At 41.9% G+C, this 23991-nt stretch overlaps 1 protein-coding gene across 2 annotated transcripts in view; it reads left to right on the top strand.

Moving 5' to 3' along the window:
• The window catches only part of ME2 (malic enzyme 2), a 63992-nt gene that overhangs the window by 7846 nt on the left and 32155 nt on the right, over positions 1–23991 (top strand). For both annotated transcript variants that reach the window (XR_004278005.1, XM_032310236.1), the window contains exons 2-4: positions 201–320; positions 17060–17193; positions 22248–22397. Coding sequence is in view for 1 of the 2 variants with exons in the window: in XM_032310236.1 (XP_032166127.1) it covers positions 213–320; positions 17060–17193; positions 22248–22397 (392 nt within the window). In the remaining variant the exon portion in view is untranslated. The remainder of the gene's footprint in view (positions 1–200; positions 321–17059; positions 17194–22247; positions 22398–23991) is intronic.

Genomic DNA, 23991 nt, shown 5'->3' with positions numbered 1-23991 from the left:
TGTCAGGAAAAGTCAGTGGTTGTCTTCACCCAGTTACTTTTTTACAACGGTTACAACCTGTAGAAACATAAATGTACTTTGATAAAGCTTTTTCAAGTGTGGAAAATTAAGCTTTCTGTATCTGCTTTTGAAAACTGATACCTGATGTGCATGCATTCTGTAATATGTTTCTCATCCGTTATCTGCTGCCTTTTCCCCAGGTGCAAGGAAAGATGTTGTCCCGGTTAAGAATAGTCGCTACTCCCTATACTCTAGCATGTCGTCATATGCACATAAAAGAAAAAGGCAAGACACTCATGTTGAACCCAAGAACAAACAAGGTTAGTAACATTAATACTAGCATAACATTTTTTCTCTTCCTGGTAAAGGTTTGATATATTTTAGGCTGATAAAGTATGAACTTTTTAAATTTTGTAGCTTTATACTAAAACTGTTCAGAGGTATTTGCTCTTTTGGTATGACTTTCCACTTTTCTCCACATGGCAAGAATCACAGCTACTTGATGGGTCTGTTTGACCACTCAAATTCTACTACCAGAAAAAGATTGACTTTGTTTCCTGCTTTCAGCTCAAAAACATCCCTAGAATAGCAGTCTGCCCAGAACTTTCAGGCAGTGGGGGATACTGAGATTTACCCAGCTCAAATCCAACGGAGCCCTTGAAAGATGGGGTTAAAATTGTAAAATGAACTATTGTCTAATGTCTGCACCTCCGCCCCAGCTTCTTGGACACAGACCATTGCACACAAGTGCTTTTGCCCATTAATCTCACAGTACTGCTTCCTAGTGGAGAGACTTCCAGCCCCCTCTTTATACTCTTAGGGTAGAAGTGATGGGCATTATTGATACCCAGTCTTGCCTTTACTCTATGGCCAAGCTGTGTTCAGTGGGCAAGTCCCTCTTTATTTTCTAGTGGAGATAGTAATTAGTAAGTATATGTATTTCTAGAAAGAGATTTCTCATTGAAAGCCTGTAAGAGGATACACTGAGTTCATTGTAATGGGTGAAATTTACCTCTTGGGAATAATGCATACAGGTTAAGGTGTGACTTATTTTAAAACAACGGTCATCAGAAATTTACCAATGCTATTTATTTCCCATGGTGGGGGTTGAGGATAACTAATTGTACAGTATGATATGTTTTGAAGGATTTCAGGCCTACAAAGGGAAATTGACTAGGGGCCACCCAGACTGCCTTATTTTTGCATTTTTGTACCTTAGACAGAATGAGAATTCAGCAGGTAGTAGTGAATTGAATGAAGCTTAATGAGGGATATTCTAATGCTCTCTTGTTTTTGCCTCACTTCCCTAAATCTTGCTTGATCTTCAAGACGCAACTCATTCAAAGTCCAGTTCTCCTGTAGCAACTTTTCGTACACCATAGACTGGAATAATGGCTCCCTTCTCTGAAGCCCTATAGCAGTTTTGTCTTCCTGTTTGTGTAGCAAGTAATCAACATCTTGCTGTGTGCTTCCTTTCATGCCTTAAGTTGTCATTGAAGTAATTGTTGGTATTTACGTTTTCATGAATTTATATTTCTTATCTATATTTCAGGTTCCTTTGGGTCAGGGACCGACCATTCAAAATTTTATGTTTTTTACAATGCCATGGGTATAGTAAATATTTGCTAATTATGTTGGTCTTATTTATTTTTTATCCTTAAAGAAACTACTTAAAATGTACTATGAGGGAATTATGAGAAATGTATAAAGTAGTTTAAGTGGCAAATTAATTTTAAGGAGGAGGGTAGTCTAAAATGCATCATAGTACTTCTGCAAAGATAGTAAATCTAATGCTCTGGGCCTCAGATCTCGGTGGTTGGATAGCATCTCTAAGGTTACCTCACTGAAGGATAATTTTTGGAAACCCCTTTAACATCAGGAAGAGTTTTTTGTTGTGCGTGTTTAAGAGGGGACATAATTCCTGATTTGAGGATCATGAAATCCTTGGGGACTTAAAGACATCAGGTTTGTGCTTCAAATTTTGTAGGCTAAATGTTTTAAGAATATGTTGCTGTAGGGGGCGCCTGGGTGACTCAGTGGATAAAAGCCTCTGCCTTCAGCTCAGGTCTTGATCCCAGTGTCCTGGGATGGAGTCCTGCATCAGGCTCTCTGCTTTGTGGGGAGCCTGCTTCCTCCTCTCTCTCTGCCTGCCTCTCTGCCTACTTGTGATTTCTGTCTGTCAAATAAACAAATAAAATCTTAAAAAAAAAAAAAGAATATGTTGCTGCTATGATTAATAGTATAGTAATTTTATTTATTTTTATTTTTATTTTATTTATTTATTTATTTGACAGAGAGAGATCACAAGTAGGCAGAGAGGCAGGCAGAGAGAGAGAGGAGGAAGCAGGCTCCCTGCTGAGCAGAGAGCCCGATGCGGGACTCGATCCCAGGACCCTGAGATCATGACCTGAGCCGAAGGCAGCGGCTTAACCCACTGAGCCACCCAGGCGCCCTAGAATAGTAATTTTAGACAGTATCGAATTCTTTTAAGATTGTGATCTTTTAAGATGTTTGTAATCACTGTCTACTAAAGGCAGACCTGTTACTATGTCTTTAAGGCTTTTTCAGTGTGGTAATAGTGTACAGGTCGATGACATTAAGAACATTCAGTGTGGTGCCTCCATCCCCTGAAATGGAAACCCAGAAGCCATTCCACAGTCACAGCCCCCTGCCCCCCCCCCCACCGCCGCTAACTTCTCAGCCCTTGGCAACCACAAATCTGTTTTCTCTTCCATGGATTTGCCAATTTTAGTATGAATATGAAATTCTTTATGACATTTTTTACAAGTCCTTATTCGTTAAAGGAGTGGACATCATTGTGCTAGGTTATAAGCAGGTGTTCTGGTGTGCATTTGATTTCACTAGCCATGAAACTTTGGGTCTTTATTTAACTTCTCCAGATCTCAGTTTACTCACTTAAATCATATAGGTGATACATTTTGAAATGTTCAAAAGGCTGTGCATGTGGAAGGTTGGATTTTCCCTTCTCTCCTCATGCTCACTTGGTAAACTTTTTAGATAATTTTTTGAACCTCATCTCTGCATCCTGTCCTGTAGGAAGTATGCAGGAGCCTAGAGCTCTGGTTTAATGGTTCTTGATTCTGTGAGGGTTTTTGTTTGTTTTTATTTTAACTCCCCTGGCTACACCTCTAATAAAGTAATTCAAAATATTCTTTTTTATTTGCGTAAGTAACAATTACATTACAACTAATAAAAGAAAGAAAGATCACATTCCTACCGTCCGAGTAGATCATCTGTTTTTATTTTGCCAAAGCCCCTTAAAAGTATATTTACTTTGAAGATCATAGGATACAATTTTACATGCCATTTTCCTACTGGGAAGAGTATTTTACAAATAATCTCTATGATGCGTCATAAGCCTTCTATAAATGGCTGCATCACAGTCCAGTAGGTAGATCTGGACTCACAGAGACTGAAGAGAGACCCTGCTTGACCCTGACAGGCTGTGTGATCTGCAGTGTAGATACAACCTCCCGGATTCCAGTTTCTTCATCTGAACTGTTGTGGAGAAAAAGGAATATTTTAAAGCTACTTTAGGCACTGTAAATTCTATGTAAGTGTGAGTTACTCCTTTCGGGGGATGTTTTAGAATTTGGTTAGTCATGATGCTATTGTCAAATAATGTTTTCAGTCTTGACATTATGCATCGTTAGTTACTAGTTAGCAGTTTTATAAGTAGGTATTTGGTGACTTCTTAATTCCTGACGGTTTATTCTAACTACACTTCAAGGGAAGCAAATAGAAGGGGCTTTTTCTTTCTTCACAGTATGTTCACCTGTATGTTCAAATCTAGTTAATGGGCTTTTATCAATATTGGCTTATGTGAAGAAATCGAGTGTTTCTGGAGGAAAATAGCTTAGGGGATCTTTCAGGATTAGCCAAAGAAGACACACTTCCATGCTGCTAAATGGGAGGGCATTGCTGTGGCATAGATGAGAAAAGGGCAGACATGGTGAGATAGGTGACCTGGGGAGATGGAGGAGGAGGAAAAATGAACCATTAAAGAACTGATCGAGGCGTTCATTTGAAGCTAATATCTTTGTGGGGTTGCTTCACTTGTTAATACCAGGCTAGCAAATGTAAGCATTTGATCAATTACTAACTTAAATACTTACTATACAAAAGTGTTTTTAAAATCATTTTAATTTCTACCCTGCATTATAAATAAAATGCTTTCTTTTTTAACTTTTTTTTTTTTTTTTTTAAGGTAGGCTCCTTACCCAACGTGGGGCTTGAACTCATGACTCTGAGATCAAGACCCAAGCTGAGATCAAGAGTTGGACACTTGGGGCTCCTGAGAGGCTCAGTTTGTTAAGCATCTGACTCTGGATTTCGGCTCAGGTCATGATCCTCAAGGTCATGTGGTGAAGCCGCACGTCGGGTTCTGTACTCAGCTTGGAGTCTGCTTGAGATTCTCTCTCTCCTGTCTCTCCCACTGCTCATTCACTCTCTCTCAGTAGAGAAATAAATAAAATCTAAAGAGTTGCACACCTGACTGACTGAGATACCCAGGTACCCCAAATATACACTTTTGAGTGTCCCTTCAACCTAACTTTTGAGTGTCCCTTGAACCTCAATAGGAGATAGGCAGTGACACCTTGTGTAGCCAAGTCATTTACCTTTGGTGGTAGGGTAGGTAAGGTACCTTTAAGTGAAATAATTAGTTCATTTAAATCTAAATTTTATGGGCACCTGGCTGGCTTACCAAGTGACTCTTGATCTCAGGGTCATGAGTTCATGCCCTGCATTAGGTGCTGAGCTTACTTAAATAAATGGGTAATTTAATTAAAAAAATAAATAAAGTTTAGCTTTTCCACTTTAGTCTTGTACTAGAGTGGGAAAAGGAAGTAAGGGTGAAAGTTTGGGTTTTACTTCTTTTTTTATAGATTTTATTTATTTATTTGACAGAGAGAGATCACAAGTAGACGGAGAGGCAGGCAGAGAGAGAGAGAGATAGAGGGAAGCAGGCTTCCTGCTGAGCAGAGAGCCTGATGCGGGACTCGATCCCAGGACCCTGAGATCATGACCTGAGCCGAAGGCTGTGGCTTAACCCACTGAGCCACCCAGGCGCCCCTGGGTTTTACTTCTTTTATATATCCCAGCCTTAGAGGAAATCTTAGAACAAGAAACATGAGTTGCAAAGATTTAGAGATTTCAGTCTTCTCCCTTTCTCCTTTTTCCAGTATAGCTAAAGGTTTGTCAATTTTGTACATCCTTTCAAAGAACCAACTTTTGGGTTCACTGATTTATTTTTCCAGTTGTTTTTTTCTGTTATCTATTTCATTTATTTTCACTCCGATCTTTTGTATTTCCTTCCTTTTTACTTCAGGTTTAGTTTGCTCTTTCTCTCTCCTGCTAGTTTCTTTTCTTTCTTCCATTTTTTTTTTTTTTAAGATTTTTATTTATTTATTTTGAGAGAGAGAGAAAGAGAGAGCATGAGCAAGGTGAAGGGCAGAGGGAGAAGCAGACTCCCTGCTGAGCAAGGGGCTCAATGTCGGACTCGTTCCTGGGACTCCAGGATAATGACCTGAGCTCAAGGCAGATACTTAACTGACTGAGCCAACCAGGTGCCCTCCCCTGGTAGTTTCTTAAGGTATAAGTTTAGATTATTGATTCGAGATCTTTCAGCCTTTTTAGTGTGGGCATTTATACCTATGAATTTCCCTGTAGGCGTTGCTTTCACTGCATCCCCATAAGTTTTGGTATGTGTGTTTTAATTCATCTCCAAGTATCTTTAATTTCCTTTGTGATTTCTTCTTTGGTCAGTTGGTCATTTTGGAGTGTGTTGTTTGAAATCCACATATTTGTGAATTCCCCAAATTTCCTTCTATTACTGATTTTTAATCTCATTGCATTATGGTAGGAGATCATATTTGGATTTAAATCCTTTTAAATTTATTGAGACTTGTTTTATGGTTTAAGATTTTGTTTTCTGTTTAATTCCATGGACACTCGGTTTGAAGGAGGCGTTTCCTGCTGCTCTTGAGTGAAATGTGCCATACGAGTCTGTCAGGTTTAGTTGCTTTATAGTGTTGCTCAGGTCTTCTGTTTCCTTTTGATTTTCTGTGTAATTGTTTTCTCCAGTATTGGAAATGAGGTATAGAAGTCTCCAACTTGGGGCACCTGGGTGGCTCAGTTGGTTGAGTGACTGCCTTCAGCTCAGGTCATGATCCCGGATTTCCGGGATCGAGTCCCGCATCAGGCTCCCAGCTCCTTGGGGAGTCTGCTTCTCCCTCTGACCTTCTCCTCTCTCATGTTCTCTCTCACTCATTCTCCCTCAATAAGAATAAAAATCTTTAAGAAGTCTCCAACTTGTCTTTCTTCCTCGGATTCTGTCAGTTTTTGTTTCATGTATTCTGGGCTTTTTTCACAGATGCATATACATTTATAATTGTTACATCTTTTTAATAGATTGACCTTTTTATCATTATAGAATGTCCTTCTCTATGAATATTGTGTATTTCACAATCATTTTGTTTGTTATTAATTTAGCCATTCCAGCTCTCTTTGGGTTACTATTTACATGGTGTATCTTTTCCCATCCTTTTACTTTCTACCTAATTGTGTTTTGAATCAAACTGTGTCTCCTGTAGACAGCATAAAATTGGATTGTGTTCTCCATCTTGCCAATCCATACCTTTTTATTTTTTTTGAAAGATTTTATTTATTTATTTGACACAGAGAGAGAGATCACAAGTAGGCAGAGAGGCAGAGAGAGGGAAGCAGGCTCCCTGCTGAGCAGAGAGCCCAATGCGGGGCTTGATCTCAGGACCCCGAGACCATGACCTGAGCCAAAGGTAGAGACTTAACCCTCTGAGCCACCCAGGTGCCCCAATCCATGCCTTATTATTGTAGATTTTTATCCATTTACATTATATAGTGGTTGATAAGATATAAGTTATGTCTGTCATTTTGCTGTTGGTTTTCTAAATGTCTTGTCTTTTTTTGTTCCTCTATTTCTCCATTGTTCCCTTCCTTTCTGTTAAACCATATTTTCTAGTATACCATTTTAATTCCCTTGTCATTTCTTCTACTGCCGTTTTCTGAATTATTGTCTTAGTGGTTTGCTCGGGGGATGATAATTACCATTTTCATAACAATTTAATTCAGACTGATTCCAAATTAATTTTAATAGTACATAAAAACCGTTCTTGTATAGTTCCATCCTTTCCTTTTGTCTGCTTTGTCATAAAAATTACATGTTTGTACATTGTTTGATCATCAGTACAGATTTATAATTATTTTTTTATGCAGTTGTCTTTTAAGTCAGGTAGGAGAGACAAAGAGCTACAAACAAACAAACAAAATACATTCATACTGACTTTTATATTTACCTATATGTTGATCTTACCTGTGTTCTTTATTTCTTTGTGTAGATTTGAGTTACTCTCCAGTGTCTTTCTTTCACCCTAAAGGACTCCCTTTGATATTCCTTGTGAAACAGGCCTGCCAACAATGAGTACTCTATCTTTATTTGAAAACATCTAATTTTCTTCTTTGTTTTTAGATAATTTTGTAAGGATTTAGAAATTCTTGGTTGACAGCTTTTTTTTTTTCCCCTTTCAGCACTTTTAATATGTCATCTTACTGTGTTATGGCCTCTGTGGTTTATGTTAAGAAATTTGTGGAGCATAACAAATAGCATGGAGGACAAGGGGAGATGGAGAGGAGAAGGGAGTTGAGGGAAATTGGGAGGGGAGGTGAACCATGAGAGACTAGGGACTCTGAAAAACAATCTGAGGGTTTTGAAGGGACGGGGGTGGGAGGTTGGGGTACCAGGTGGTGGGTATTAGAGAGGGCATGGATTGCATGGAGCACTGGGTGTGGTGCAAAAACAATGAATAGTTATGCTGAAAAAAAATAAATTAATTTAAAAAAAAAAGAAATAATTTAGCTGCTCCTCTTTTTGAAGGTCACCTGTGCATGTTGAGTGACTTCTCCCTGCTTTCAAGTTTGTTCTTTTCGCTTTTAACAGTTTGAACATGATATTTCTAGATGTAGATCTCTTTGAGTTTTTTCCCTGATTGGAGCTGTTGAGTTTCTAGGATGTGTGTTTCTTCTAGGGGTGATGTTTCTCACCAAATTTGAGAAGCTTTTGGGCATTAGTTCTTCAAATACTCTTTTGTCTTTTTCTCTTCTTGCCTTCTGGGACTTCTATTACACACACGTTGGCACACTTGATTGTGTCCCACAGGTCTCTGAGGTTCTGTTCATATTTACTCATTGCTTTTTCTCTCTTCTCAGACTGGATTATCTCAGTTGGTTTTTCTTTATGTTTGCCGATCCTTTCTTCCACCTGCTCAAATCTGCTGTTTAATCCCTCTGAATCTTTTTATTTCAGTTATTGTACTTTTGAATTCCAGAATTTCTATATTTGGTTCTTTTTTTGTATCTCTTCATTGATATTCTGTAGTTAATGGGATATCATTCTTGTACTTTCCTTTAGTTCTTTAGATGTGGTATCCTCTAAGTCTTTGAATATATTCAAAATCACTGAAGTCTTTAGTTAGTATAATGTTTGAGCTTCCTTAGAGATAGTTTCATTAACTAACTACTCTTTTTCCTGAGTATGAGCCAGACTTTGTCTTTTTGCATGTTTTACAATTTTTTGTTGAAAACTGGACATACTCAATAATGTGACTTCTCTGGAAACCAGATATTCCTCCCAGGGTTTCTTGTATTGCTGTTGTCTATTTAGTGACATTTCTGAACTAATGCTTTTAAATTGTGTAAAGTATACTTGAACTATTTAAAATCTTCATCTTGTTTTGATATGCCCACTAAAGTCTGCTTTGTTGGCTTAGTCATCAACTAGTAATTAGACAGAGACTTAAATACCTAAGGGCAATGTGTACATTTTGGGGCATGCCTTTTGTACTTAAGCAGTTTACAACTACACATCAGCCTTCACCTCCTGCTTACACAGAGCCTCAAGATTAGCCAGAGATGGGAGCGAAGGGCCTTCCCAAGTCTTTCCTGGATTGCCTATAGCTCCCAGTTGTCCCTCTCGCCAGCAAGAATGACCAGGAGACCTCAGCGAAGCAAGCTTTATTTCTGGGTAGCTGTTGGGATCCCCCTCTCCCCCCCCCCCCCGTGCATGTCTATATATACCAAGGTTGCACAACCAATCACTCGCAGCCACATAGATACAAAATCTTAAGTTCCACCTACTGGCTCTCATCCAGCCGCCATCTTAATGGCGTGTTTACTTTCGGGCACTGAAAAAGTCATGCGGCGCCCGGGGCCCCCCACGGGCCCAGCCGGAGCAGCTCCGCACCGTCGCCACCTGGCGGCGGTGACGGCTTGAGGCAGCGGCGGCCTAGGCAACGAGCAGGCACGGCAGAGCCCAAAAGCATCACCGCGCATGCGCTACAAGCCGCTCGGGCACCGACATCTCCCCCTTTTCTTTTATATTAGGCATGCAAGGCAGGAGATCGTGCCTGTCTTAGGTTGTCAGCTGCCATGAACATGCTTACCCGTCATCGGATAATTCCCCCTGGTTGGAGAACTCCTGGCTTAGGTTGCTATGTGCATGTAGCCAATCTTACCCGTCATTGACTACCGATCTAGCGCTGCCAGCCAGATTTGGGGAAATGTACCAGCTTCCAGTGCCATGCAAGCTTGTACTAGTGCCAACTGTTGCCTACATTGTTGTTTACGTAATGATGCAAAACGGCGGAACATAAGGATTTACAACAGATACCCAATCCCGTAATGGAGCTATGTCAATCTTATTTGCTTAACTCTTTCCACAGATTAGCAGCAATAGAAAGGTCATTATAGGCCACGGAGGTTATGCAAAGTCCAGAAAGTGATTGGATGCATCCGGTCGTCAATAGTTTCTGGAGAATGTCCACTTGTTACAGATGTGGTGAGAGCTACAGCCGCTGCAGTTGCTGCAGCTGCGGAGGCTGCTACAGCCGCAATAATGGCTGCAATGATCCCAAAGTCTCTTTTATGTCTTGAGAGCAATACAGGCGAATTGTTAGGATTTACAGAAACGGGCATGGTAATGAAAGTAGGTATACAGGAGGGAGGATGGCGGACTCATTCGTCAGTGGCATGGGGAACGGCCAGGCTTTCACTATTGCCCATTGGTGCATCTGTTGAAGGGATGCTGGTGGCGCCAGGATCGCTAGCAGGCCAAGCATCAGGACGGGGCGGGCCTTGTTGATCGATTCTTCTAATCAGTCGCTCCGGGACCCAGATAGGCACTTGGGCATCCTGTGGAAAAAGACAAACAGAACCTCGGTGCCATCTTAGGACTGGGTCAGGGCCTCTCCATTGGCCCGTGAGTATATCCTTCCACTTTGCCTGGGCTAGAGTGCGTTCAGTAACCGCTGCATGCCTGTCCGCTGCAGATGTACCATTATGGTCCAAGGACAAAAAATTTAAAATGTAAAGGGTGAGAGATGTAAGATCACGGGGTGACTTGTAGTCATCCCCTATTCCCCCTTTTCTTATTTTTTGTAAGCATCGCTTGAAGGTGCCATTGGCGCATTCAATTATTCCTTGACCTTGTGGATTGTAAGGTATACCTGTAGTATGGACTATACCAAATTGACTTAGGAATTGATGGATAGATTTTGATGTATATGCAGGTCCATTATCTGTCTTTATTTGTTTTGGGATACCCCAATCTGCGAAGCATCGTAGGCAGTGTGTGATGACTTGTTTTGAATTCTCTCCTGTGAGGGGAGTAGCCATTATGATACCCGAATAAGTGTCCACTGATATATGTACATACTTTTGTTGCCCGAATTCAGGTACATGTGTGACATCCATTTGCCATAGGTGATTAGCTTGAAGGCCTTTGGGATTTACCCCTAAGGAAGGCTGAGGGAGTAATGTGGCACAATTCCCACAGGTCCTTACTATATCTCTTGCCTGTTCTTTGGTGATATGGAATCTATATCTTAAGGTATTAGAATTCACATGCCATTTGCTATGGAACAGCTTCGCCTGTTCTAAGGTAGGGCAAATGAGTTGGAAACGACTATTGTGGTCTGCTAGAGCATTGCCCTCGGATAATGGTCCTGGTAGGCTCATATGGGCTCTGATGTGATCTATAAAAAATGGTGCAGTGTGCAGTTGCACAACCTCTTGTAGTTGCCTTAAGATCCATGGAATAGGTGAATCACTTAAGGAGAGGATGGCTGTTTCAATATTTTTTGTTGCATTTACCACATATTGACTATCAGAAATAATGTTTAGGGGAGTGTCTGAAAATCTTTGGAGCACTGGGAGCACTACTAGTAGCTCTACTTGTTGAGCCGACCTGGCAGGAACTATGACTGGGTTCACGATTCCATTTATGATATAAGCTCCTGTGCCCTCTTTACTTCCATCTGTAAAGACAGTAGAGGCTTCTTTTAGTGGTGTCGATCTACTAATTTTTGGTAGTATGAATTCAATACCCTTTGTGAATTCTATAAGTGGGTGTGAAGGATAATGATTATCAAATTCTATTGAGTAAGAGGTGGTCAGTATCGCCCAATCATCTAGGGTAGCACATAGTAGGCGAATCTGTTCCTTAGTATACGGCACGATGCAATTGTCAGGTATGATTCCAAGAGTAGAAATACAAACAGTGATCAATTTGATAGCTAGCATGGCTACTGCAACTGGATATGTTGTGATTATCCGAGGAAGAGTGTTTGGGAGGTACAGCCATTGTAAGGGCCCACCTTGCCATAGCACTCCAGTAGGTGAAGAAGGGGATGGAATCACTATGGCTTGGACTATCTGGTTAGGATCACATCTATCTGCTGAAGTCAAGGCAAGCCTGTCCTCCACAATTTTCAAAGCCTGTTTCGCCTCCAGAGTAAGGCTCCTAGGAGAGTCTAGACGGGCATCACCCTTCAGAATATCAAACAATGGTTGTAATTCTCCTGTAGTTATTTTCAGGTAGGGTCGGATCCAATTTATGTCCCCCAATAACTTTTGGAAATCATTGAGTGTTTGTAATTTGTCAGTTCTAATGGAGGCTTTTGAAGGTTTTACCATGGTATTGTATAGTTTCATGCCTAAATAGTCTTTGATGTTGGAAGCCTGTATCTTTTCGGGGGCTATAATTAACCCCCATGAATTTAGCTCCTTTTGTAACATTACTAAGGCTTCCGAAACTGTAGTAGAGTCAGATCCACACAACAATATGTCATCCATGTAATGGTAACACATTAAATCAGGGTAAGTCTCTCTAATAGGCTGTATGGCTTTAGAAACATATAATTGACACATAGTGGGGCTATTAGCCATGCCCTGAGGGAGGACAGTCCAGTCATATCTTTGGTTAGGCTCTGCATGATTAATAGAAGGTAGGGTAAAGGCAAATTTAATTGTATCCTCAGGATGCAGAGGGATAGAGAAAAAGCAATCTTTTATGTCAACCACTATTGATGGCCAGTTTCTCGGTAAGGCGGTTATCATGGGTAATCCCAGCTGTATTGGTCCCATGTTCTGCATTTGCCTATTAATTTCTCTAAGATCATGTAAAAGTCTCCATTTACCAGATTTCTTTTTAATAACAAAGATAGGTGTATTCCAAGGTGAGGTAGAAGGTTTCATATGGCCCGCCTCTAACTGTTCCTGTACCAGGGCTTTAGCAGCTGATAGTTTTTCATTAGTAAGGGGCCACTGAGGCACCCAGCAGGGCGTATCTGTCTTCCACATTATTTTCATTGCCTCAGTGGCCCTTACCGAAAACCCAGGCCTTGCCCCTTATATTCTGAGGTGAAAGGGATGGTGTCTATTTTACCTTGCTCCTGTTTCCCTAACCCTTTTCCTGGTATGTATCCCATTTTTTGCATTATAGCTGTTGATCGGGGGCTGTTTCAGTTGTCAGGCGGACGCTCATCTGTTCCAAAACGTCTCGTCCCCAGAGGGAAATAGGAATATTGCAGACATAGGGCTGAAAAGTTCCCCTATGGCCTTCGTCATCCTCCCACTCAAGGGTAGCTGCGCTTTGATGAGGACTTTGAGAGATTCCTAAACCCCTGAGTGTTTGTTTTGCTTGTGTTAGGGGCCATCTCGGAGGCCACTCTTGTTGGCTGATGATGCTCTTATCGGCGCCCGTATCCAGTAACCCTAAAAATTTCCTTCCTTGCACTTTGAGGGTAATTATGGGCCTATCAGTCATATCCAGGGTCAGGCATGTTAGGTCAACTCCCGTAGACCCCAAACCTCTCGTACCTTTTTCTTTTCCTTTACTGGGAAAGGCTTCATGATGGCTAGGGAGTATGAGAAGTTGAGCTATCTGATCTCCTGGGCTAATTGCAGTAACTCCCCTTGGTGAAGACACCAGTATCTTGATCTCTCCCTCATAATCTGAATCTATTACCCCAGGGTGAACTATCAGACCTTTGAGATAAGTGGAGCTTCGGCCAAGTAATAAACCTACAGTACCATGAGGGGGGCCCCCTCTTAGATCGGAGGCCAATGCTTGAATGCCCATCTCCGGAGTTAGGACCATTCGGGCGGCTGCTCTGATATCGAGACTTGCTGATCCAGAGGTTGCGCGCCTTTCTCCGAGGGAGGATACCATGTCCTGGGCATTTGCGTTAGTGCCCCATAAATTTGTGTTGGGCTCCGGGGCGCAGGGCCCTGTTTCCCGTTTTTTGAGTAATTGGATTGAATCCAGTTATTCGGTGGCAGGGGATTTCCTTGAATATCTCTCTGGGACCTACATTCATTAGCCCAATGATTCCCTTTACGGCAATGAGGGCACAACCCAGGTGCGGGCTTGACTGGTCTAGGAGGTCCTTTACCCTTTGGACAATCCCTCTTAAGATGACCGTCCCTTCCACAAAGGAAACAAGCCTTGGAAGAACTCCTGGTTCCTCCATTGAAACTTCTTATCCCTTGGGCTACTGCTGCTGCCACAACTTGGCCCTGAACAACTGTATCAGTGATGTCTCGACACACTTTGATATATGTAATCAGGTCCTTAGACTTCCAAGGGCGGATAGCCTCTTTACACCATTTATTTGCTTGTTCATAGGCTAATTGTTTAACAAGGGGCATTGCTTGGTCCACATCCCCAAATATGCGCCTTGCTACTTGGAGCAGACGATCTACAAAGTCAGCATAGGGTTCATTAGGCCCCTGCAACACCTTGGAAAGTTGTCCCTGCAAATCGCCAGAACCCTGTATGGTCTTCCAAGCCCTAGTGGCTGCAGCTGCTATCTGTACATACACCCCTGGGGGGTACCCAATCTGATTGTTTTGTCCCACAAATTGACCTCCTCCCATGAGCATGTCAATATTCCAGTGGGGATTCCCTGACGCGGCGTTACGCCGGGCAGTTTCTGAGCTACACTCTTGCCAAGCAGTTTTCCATATCAAGTATTGTCCACCAGACAGAGTTGCTTTTGCCATGTTAGTCCAATCGTCTGGGGTAAGGTTCATGCTACCGACTGCTTCCAAAAGTGAAAGTGTATAAGCAGCCTGTGGCCCATAAGTAGTGACTGCTTCCTTAAACTGTTTAATAAGTTTGAAGTCTAGTGGTTGATGAAACCTCTGTTGATTTTGATCTTCTAACACTGGGTATGCAAGAGGGGAGGGTTTAGTAAAGTCCGTAATGTCCCTCCATCCTGCATTTCTACATTCTGGACAACCGCATGCCCCTCGGGAGCATGAAGTGTTATATGGTGGTGGCCATTCTGCAGGTGGCGCTATAGGCCTACATTCAGGGGTAGGAATTCTTGACCTTCTGACAGAGGGCGCTAGGGAGTCATATTTTTTCCTGGCTTCTTTGTATGTCTTTCCCTTTAAAGGTTCATTAGGGACTTCCTCTTTTAATTTTAAGTGTGTCATGGCTTCGCCAAGCTCATCTTCAGAGGAGCTCTCCTCTGAATTTTCTCCCCCTCTGCTAGATCCTGCCTTAGAGGCTTCTCTGACCTGCTCCTCGATAACATTTTTAACTGTTTTATGGTTAGAGTCTAGCGGAGTGCCGTCAGCCTTAAGCACCTCCGTCAGTAATCCTCCCATCTTAGTAAACTTTGATCCCATTATTTCTTGTCCTATGCCTAGGAACCCTTTTACTTCTCGTCCTATACTTAGGAACTTTCTCACTTCTCGTCCTATACTTAGGAACTTTCTCACTTCTCGTCCTATACTTAGGAACTTTCTTATCTGAAATTTTGTGCACACTTACCGGATCGTTGCGTTCACTGAGCACTCCTCGGTGTAGGTTTCAGGTTTCCCGGGTTTCGGCACCACTTGTCGCTCTCGCCAGCAAGAACGACCAGGAGACCTCAGCGAAGCAAGCTTTATTTCTGGGTAGCTGTTGGGATCCCCCTCTCCCCCGTCCGTGCATGTCTATGTATACCAAGGTTGCACAACCAATCACTCGCAGCCACATAGATACAAAATCTTAAGTTCCGCCTACTGGCTTGCATCCAGCCGCCATCTTAATGGCGTGTTTACTTTCGGGCACCGAAAAAGTCATGCGGCGCCCGGGGGCCCCCCACGGGCCCAGCCGGAGCAGCTCCGCACCGTCGCCACCTGGCGGCGGCGACGGCTTGAGGCAGCGGCGGCCGAGGCAACAAGCGGGCATGGCGGAGCCCAAAAGCATCACCGCGCATGCGCTACAAGCCGCTCGGGCACCGACACCCAGTGATCATCTAGATTCTTGGGAATATTTGAAGCTTTTCAAATTCCCACCCACCCTGTGGACATTTTGTTCCTCGGCTTTTCCTTTTCAGCTTTTTGGTTAGCCTATTGTTTGCCTCAGCTGTTATCCACTGCCACAGCTGTCATGTTATATAATTACTTCTGATTGTTTTCAACAAGCTCTTCTGGAGAAAAACCTGTTCACACTGGGTGAACTCTAGATCATATTTAATAAAGCCTTGCAAGTGGGGTCGTCCACTAAATCACCAGACAGGCCAAATAATGACAAATTTCCTGAGTATGGGACTGTAGAATTATCTCCAACCTCTCTTTAGTAGCTGCCAGGCTCTGTTTTTCAAAGCTTATTGTTTCATAATGATTGCTGTTTTCTAGGCTACTGTGGAGCTGGGGAGGGAAGCATAGGAATAAGACAAATAAAAATGTCAAGAAGCTTGCTGTTCTTATGAGAATTCAGCTATTTTTCTTGAGTAAAATGTTCCCTGATTGCTGAAGCCTTTGATTAGTTTACAGAATTCCAAAGAAGTTTATTCTGATCACTTGGCCAATGTTCTTACCGTTTTTATAGAGTAAAAGATTTGGGAAATCCTTACTCTGGCATTTTCACTGACATCACTTTGATGAAAAGAATTTAACATACAATTGAATATCAGAAATTGGAAAAGATTTTCTTATGACATAGATTTTCTTATGAATTTTCTTATGAATTTCTTCCTAAGTACCATTGCTTCCTTTGCCCTCTTTAACTCAGCCTCTCTTTCTAGTGAGGGTAACTCTATCATCAGTTTGGACTATGTTCTTTCAAGCTGTATTCTGTTAATTTCATTTCTAACATATGGACATATCTGTGTATATGTACTTTATGTGGGTTTTCTGAACATCACAGTCAACAGTGAGTGTGTTTGATTTGCAACTTGCTTTTTCTCCTTAACTATATGTCTGGGAGGTAATTGTACATAACTGGAGATCTGTGTTTAAGTGTATGGTATTTCATGGTATGGAAATACCATAGGTTCCTTAACCGTTCCATAACGGTTTTTAGGTAGTTTGTAATAGTCAAGAAAACTAGAAACAGTACTATAATCTTTTTGTATACTTGTCTTTATTTTATGTATGAATATTTCTCTAAGAAGGCTGTCTAGGTATACTGTATGTGCATTAGATTTTAAAAATATTTTTAAGTTGTCTTTTTAAAAACTTAAATCTGTTTACATTTCCAGCAATGATATGTAAGAGTAACTCTTTTACCACACCCTTACCATTGTTAGACATGACCAGTCTTACAGATTTTTGACAGTGTGGGCAAAATGATATCATACTGATTTTTTTACATTTAAATTACATTTTGTAGGATAGCACCCTTGCAGTCTCAGTAAGCAATAATTTTTCATCCTTTTCTCCTTTTTAGGGAATGGCATTTACATTACAAGAACGACAAATGCTTGGTCTTCAAGGACTTCTACCTCCCAAAATAGAGACACAAGATATTCAAGCTTTACGATTTCATAGAAACTTAAAAAAATTGAATGGCCCTTTGGAAAAGTAAGAATCAATTAAATGTTTAGTTCTCTATTGATGCTCTGATCAGTAAAATTGGGAACATTATGGTTATTGTGTATAAGAAACATGCAGTCTTATAATGAAGTTTGTGTTTTAGGCAGTTAACTGTTATTTTTACAATGATTATGTTTTCTTTATTTCACTGAATATTTGTGTTCACTATTGTAAAATCTAGCAGAAATCTATTTATTTATTTATTTATTTGACAGAAATCACAAGTAGGCAGAGAGGCAGCCGGCTGGGGGTGGGGGGGCAGGGAGCAGGCTCCCCGCTGAGCAGAGAACCCCCCCCCCCCGGCCTATTCCATGCAAGGGCTCAATCCCAGGACCCTGAAATCATGACCTGAGCCAAAGACAGAGGCTTAACTCACCGAGCCACCCAGGCGCCCCAGAAATCTATTTTTTTAAGCCTAAAATCACAGGACATTTCAGCCTTGATTGGAATATTAGAAGCAAAAGCTGTCATCTGGTTTGTACCCTTTCTCTTCAACAACTTTTATTAATCCTCTACTTTGTGTGTGTCACTATACTAGTCACTGAGGTTGTAAAGTAAGTTAAAAGATAGGTGATCAGTTAATATGTCATCCAATCCAGGGGAGTAAAAAAGAGAAGTAACTGAAACTGCCCCAGGTGAAACAGAGTGTATGCCACCCCATAGCACACAGCCCTGCATTCTAGGAGCTCATCAGTAGTTATACTGTGATCATCATCATACCCTATACTGCAGTGTGCAGCAGAGAAAAGGTACATGCAGAGGATATTCTGAACTTAAAGAGTAACTAACCGAGTTTAAAGAGTACATTAAAGCTTCCTAGAGAAGTGATGCCTGAGCTGAGTTTTAAACAGTACGTTACAAGAGATAGGTAACATGAGAAAGAAGGGCAGGGTATTCTGTGTAGAGAGACCAGCTGAAGGCAGAGTTTATAATATCTTTTGGGGAATGCCTGGGTGCCTCAGTGGGTTAAGCCTCTGCCTTCAGCTCAGGTCATGATCTCAGGGTCCTGGGATCAAGTCCCACATTGGGCTCTCTGCTCAGTGGGAAGCTTGCTTCCCCCTCTCTCTCTGCCTGCCTCTCTGCCTACTTGTGATCTCTCTCTCTCTGTCAAATAAATAAATAAATAAATAAAATCCTAAAAAAAAATCCAGGTCAGCACCTGGGTGGCTCAGTTGTTAGGTGTCTGCCTTCCGCTCGGGTCATGACCCCAGGGTCCTGGGATTGAGCCCCCTGCAATGGCTCCCTGCTCAGTGGGGAGCCTGCTTCTCCCTTTCCCATCATCCCTGCTTATTTTCCCTCTCTCTCTCTCTCTGTTAGATAAATAAATAAAGTCTTTGAAAAATATATCTTTTGGGTTTGTTAAATACAGGAGATTATTTTTTGATGAAAAGTAAGAGTAGTTTCTTTGATCTGATGGGGCAAAAGGAAGAGAACAGTAGACTGAGAAATGATTGAGACGAAAGGAAATCCAGACTGTTTCAAGAAGTTAGATAAGGGGATAGGAAGGACACTGAGCACTAAGTAAAGCAAGAAAGACTTGGGTTTCTAGTCCTGCTTGGGGACTATATTTGGGGGTGTATATTTCGGGCCAGAAGGAGGTTTAAAGTGCTCACGCTGTGAGGAATGAGCCCAGAAGAAAGGGTAACTGATAGAACAAGATCCGAGAGAATGGAAAGGGACAGAGGGACAATGCAAAGTAGAGCTCATAGGGTCAAAGGCAAAGATAGAGGGCGTAGGGTCAAGTGCAGAGGTAGAGGGTGGCCTTGAACAAGAAAAAAGAAAAGCTCATTCTCTGAGGCAAGAGCAGAGATAAAATACAGGCAGAGGGAGGGGTAAACCCTGCAGGTGGTGCGGCAGAGCCTGTGAGATTCCATCCCTCCTGAGGACCTGGATTTTCGATGATGTAGAATATGAAGGTCTTGGCTAAGAGTTGTAAGGGTCAAGGTTCAACAGAATTGGTGAGGACCGTGATAAATGTTTAGAATAGCCATTTAGCCAAAAGTGAAGCTGAACAAGGACAGAGTAAAGGCCTGGGTAGGCCCAGAAGGCCTAATAGCATAATCTTATTTTTATTGATGCTACCCTGCCCAGCAATGTTATTTTTTCCTCAGAAAAGATGAAATGTAATGGTAGTTCAGGTCTGGGGTTTGCTGGGCTGGCAACAATGCTACATTAACTCATTCAGCTCATATTCATTCAGGGCTCCTATGTGCCAGGCATTGTTTTAAGCTCTAGAACTACAGAAATGAGAAATTCCAGCCCTTGCCTTCAGAGAGTTCATGGCTGGAAAAGTTCGTGGCAGGGTGGTGCCGTGATAAAGGTGCGGGGGTGTTCCACGACGGTCAGGGTTTTTTGGGGGGGAGAGGCTTGATCAGGATCCAGAGTGGGGAAAGAAGAGATGCCAGCAGGGAGCCTAATAGAACGGGAGAAAATGAAGCGATCCAGGAGCCAGGGCTCTCCGTCAGAACTGTGAGGCACGGCATCGTAGAGCTAGCTGAAGAGGGGAGGGTTGCGATCAGAGGACTGCGTCCGCGGCGTTCAGGATTGCTGAGCTGTAACAGTCCTCAGTGAGGACAAGATCCAGTGGGAAGCATGCAGAGGAGTGACCAAAGTGAAAGGAAGGTGAAAGTGAATCACATGTGCCTGATAAGTCATCTGTTCTTGACGTCTCTGCTGTGTCATAAAGCTAGTCCGTCGTCATTGTTTTCTTCCCTAGTCTGCGGAGCCGTCTCCTTCCGTCTGCTACCTACTGCTGTTAGTTCTGCCTGCACTAGCTACATAGAAAATATTATTCCTTTTATGAATGGAATCACTTCTCCCTATTTATTCGCCAATATTTGCACACCACTTACATTGCACTTACTTTGGTAGTTACTGGAAATAATAGATTTATATAAGGCAATAGTCCCTAGCTCATAATCTCATCCAGGCTGAGGGGAAGACAAAGTCAGAAAGTGGACTGAGAATTGCAGAAATAGGACTAGGGTGTTGAGGGACCTGAAAACAGGAAAATCTGTGTATGTATGTGTGGTGGGGGACCGAAACGGGCAGAGAGGGAGAGCATGCCACCTGTGTTGCACTCAGGGGATGTAAGTATGGGACTGTGCATGGGTCGAGGGTGAGCCAGGCAAAGGGTGTCTTGTGTACAGTGACACCAAGGTAAGAGATGTGGGGCGTTTGAGAAACTGATGTTAAGTTCAGTAGGAGGATGAAGCTAGGAAGTAGGCAGAGATCTTGGTAACTATTTTAGAAGCAGAAGCCTATTTAATGGATGTTTGGAAGACATTCAAGGAGAATAGAAATGGTTAGCATTAATTTTTTAAGAGAAGAATAAATTTGAGCAGGGGGGTGCAAAATTGTGTGTATAAAAACTAGTTAGAAAGTTCTTGAGGTGGGGCACCTACATGGCTCAGTCAGTAAAGTGTCCGACTCTTGATTTCACCTCAGATCATGATCTCAGGGTTGTGAAATTGAGCCCTGAGTTGGACTCCGTGCTGGCGTGGAGCCTGCTTAAGATCCTCTCTCCTCCCTCTGCCCCCACCTCTAAAGAAAAAAAAAGAAAGTTCTTGAGGTAGCCCAGGTGAGAAATGATGCTGGCTTGGACAGGGTGAGGGCAGAAGGGGGATATAGATATATTTGAAAACTATTTAGCTGATGGACACTGTAGGTCTTGTTGATTTATTAGACTAGGGTAAGACGAGTGGGCGAGCAAGAAATCAGGAATGGGATCTCAGATTCGAATTCGGTCAGATGATAACAGGAGGACAGACAAGTTTGAGTAAAAAGTTGTAAGTCTGTTTTACACATATTTAATTCAAGATGATTGGTGGCTTTTTTTCTTTTTCTTTGTTTTCTAATAGGAGAATCATCTACGGATTTTTATTTATTTTTTAAAAGACTTTATTTATTTGTCAGAGAGAGATTGCATGAGCAGAAGCAGGGGGAGTGGCAGGCAGTGGGAGAAGCAGGCTTCCCACTGAGCAGGGAGCCTGATGTGGAACTCGATCCCAGGACCCTGGGATCGTGACCTGAGCTGAAGGCAGGCACTTAGCAGACTGAGCCACCCAGGTGCCCCTTACAACTTTTTATTTTTTTAAGTTGATTTATTTTATTTATTTATTTATTTTAGTTATCTCTCTACCCAACATCATACTTAAACCCCCCAGATCAAGAGTCACACACTTTTCTGACTGAGCCAGCCAGGTACCCAGTCACTGTTTTTTTCGAGTGAACATTTCCCAGTTTTCTAAACTTTATTCTTAAAAAGGCGTTATTTATATATGTGTGTTAATTGACCATTGCCTTTGTGGTACCTCTGCACTCTGTATAGACCCTCTAATGCCTCAAACCTACTGGATTCTGACTCCACAAGGACAGGGATCACTTCTTACAACCTGGGAGCCCAAAATAGTGCCTGGCATATAGTATTTAGTAAATATTTGAATGAATGCCACTTTATTTTGCTTCCATATTTCCATGTCAATAACCTTGAAGGTTCTTTTCTTTTTTTTTTTTTTAAGATTTTATTTACTTATTTGACAGGAAGGGAGAGAGAGAGCGTGCACAAGCAGGCAGAGGGAGAGGAAAAGCAGGCTCCCTGCAGCAGGGACAGCCCGATGTGGGGCTCGATCCCAGGACCCCGGGATCATGACCTGAGCCGAAGGCAGTCGCTTAACCCACTGAGCCATCCAGGCACCCAAAGGTTATTTTCTTAAGAGTAGGGTGGTGTCATGGTGGTCTTTGCATTTCTGGTGCCTGGTATAGAGCCTGCCTCACAGTGAGGGCTCGGTGAATGTTAGCTGCTGTTTCTGCTCTTTTTCCTCTTCCCCTCTTCTTCATTATCATCATCGACCGTTTAAGTACATTTTTATTTTTGTTAATTTTTGTCCTTGGTGTCAAATAATGATAATTTAGAGTTTTGTTTTCTGGTAGGGAGGGGAGTCCTGTTTTAGATGTTTACATATAACTTCTTATTCTAAAAGCCAAAACTTTGAGTGTAAATGCTGACTGATGTAGACATTATTTACTGTGCTTAATTTCAGATACATCTATATAATGGGAATACAAGAAAGAAATGAGAAGTTGTTTTATAGAATTCTGCAAGATGATATTGAAAGTCTGATGCCAATTGTATACACACCAACAGTGGGTCTTGCTTGCTCCCAATATGGACACATCTTTAGGAGACCTAAGTAAGGCTTATTTTAAAGACATAAATTTGTAAATGATTATCGTATGGGAAGAATGGCACTCCCTAACAGCTCTTACATTTCTCTTTTATATATTGCCGTCTTATGTCAATCACTGTTCCTTCCTCATCAAAGCTTAATTTGGACAAGAAGGGGTTAATAAAAACCCAGCATGTTCATATCTTGTTGTAGTAGAAATGGCAACGTTCATTCCTAACTTTCTGCAAGTTATTATGATTAGTAGAAAAGCCATGCATTTTTGTACAAAAAAGGGGGGGTTACTCTTGATTTTGGTGGCAGGTTCTCCAGAATTATCATTAATAACAGTTTGACAATCTGCCCAAATTTAAAGATTCTCATTTTTTTGTTGGCTTTAATTTCTATTGTTTGTTCTTTTTTATGAGCTTCTCCAAATTTTAATATCAAATAGTTCTAGTGCCTCAATATTTTAAACAGAAAGAGTAGGGGAATGGGCATCTACTTAAGTCTTTCCATAAGTTACTTTCTCCCTCTGAATCTGTTTTCTCGTAAAATAGGGATGCTAGTGCCTGTTAAAGAGCAGCAGAGAAGGTCAGATGAAGAACTGATGGGAATTGTTCTTTGTAAATTTTACGATTAGTTTGTGTTTTCTTGTCGTGTTCCTCTAACCTATTAGCATTTTCAACAGTCCTCACCCCTTTCCCATGTCCTGCTTACGTACTGATGCAAATGGTGGAGACATTCAGGCAATGCATGATAGCATCGGTCTCCAGTCTCCCCTCATCCAGCCTCGTGGCTTTCCGATGTTAATGTGTGTACAAAACACCCATGGGACTTAAAATGCTGATCCGAGCCAACCTTCCTGTCCTTCCCATTCCTAAGATTCTAATGAAGAAGAGAAAGATCTGGAGGTCTGGATTGTAATGAACGCGGTATGGCAGGTGTTCCCTGGAAGACACTTTGAGAGCAGTCTCTGTCCTGTGTGCTACCATCAGTTAATGTGTGTTAAACATTCCTTAAGTTAACCCGACTGTTTAGTTCTCTTATAGTTTCTTTTTCATTCAGAATAGTGGTTCTCAATCCATATTAAAGAACAAGGAAAAACCTAAAAATATATTTATGCTTGGGCCCCACCTGTAGAAGTTCTGATTCAGTCAGTCTGGAGCTGGGCCCCCGTGTAGGTGTTCCAGGAAAGTTCCTGTGTCATTCTGATGTGTACCCCGCTCTCAGAACCGACATGAAGCAAAAAGAGCAGGGCTTTGGGGCGACACAGATACTGTGTTTTTTGCATAGGAGATGGTCAGTAAATCTTGATCTCAACTCCAGGTCAGTTTAATCAGAATCTCTGGGGTTGGGACCCCTGGCATATATATATATATATTTTTTAGCCCATCAGATGATACTATTATGCAGCTACAGCTGAGGAACTGTTCAAACTGATTTGAGTTAGGATAGCAGTGCCAAAGCTAAGACGCTAGTGAGAAAGTCAAGTGTAAGAGCCAGTTTGAAGGCACTGGGGACCTGTTGGCCTTCATCCCTACCTAACCCTGTGTTTCTACACACATGTCTACAACCTGTGTTTCTCCCCTACCCCATCCCCTTCTTTCTTCCTCTTTTC

This window comes from Mustela erminea, chromosome 13, assembly GCF_009829155.1.
Source record: "Mustela erminea isolate mMusErm1 chromosome 13, mMusErm1.Pri, whole genome shotgun sequence".
NCBI lineage: Eukaryota > Metazoa > Chordata > Mammalia > Carnivora > Mustelidae > Mustela > Mustela erminea.
Note: the sequence above shows the minus strand (reverse complement) of the source record. Positions and strands in the feature narration are given on the sequence as shown.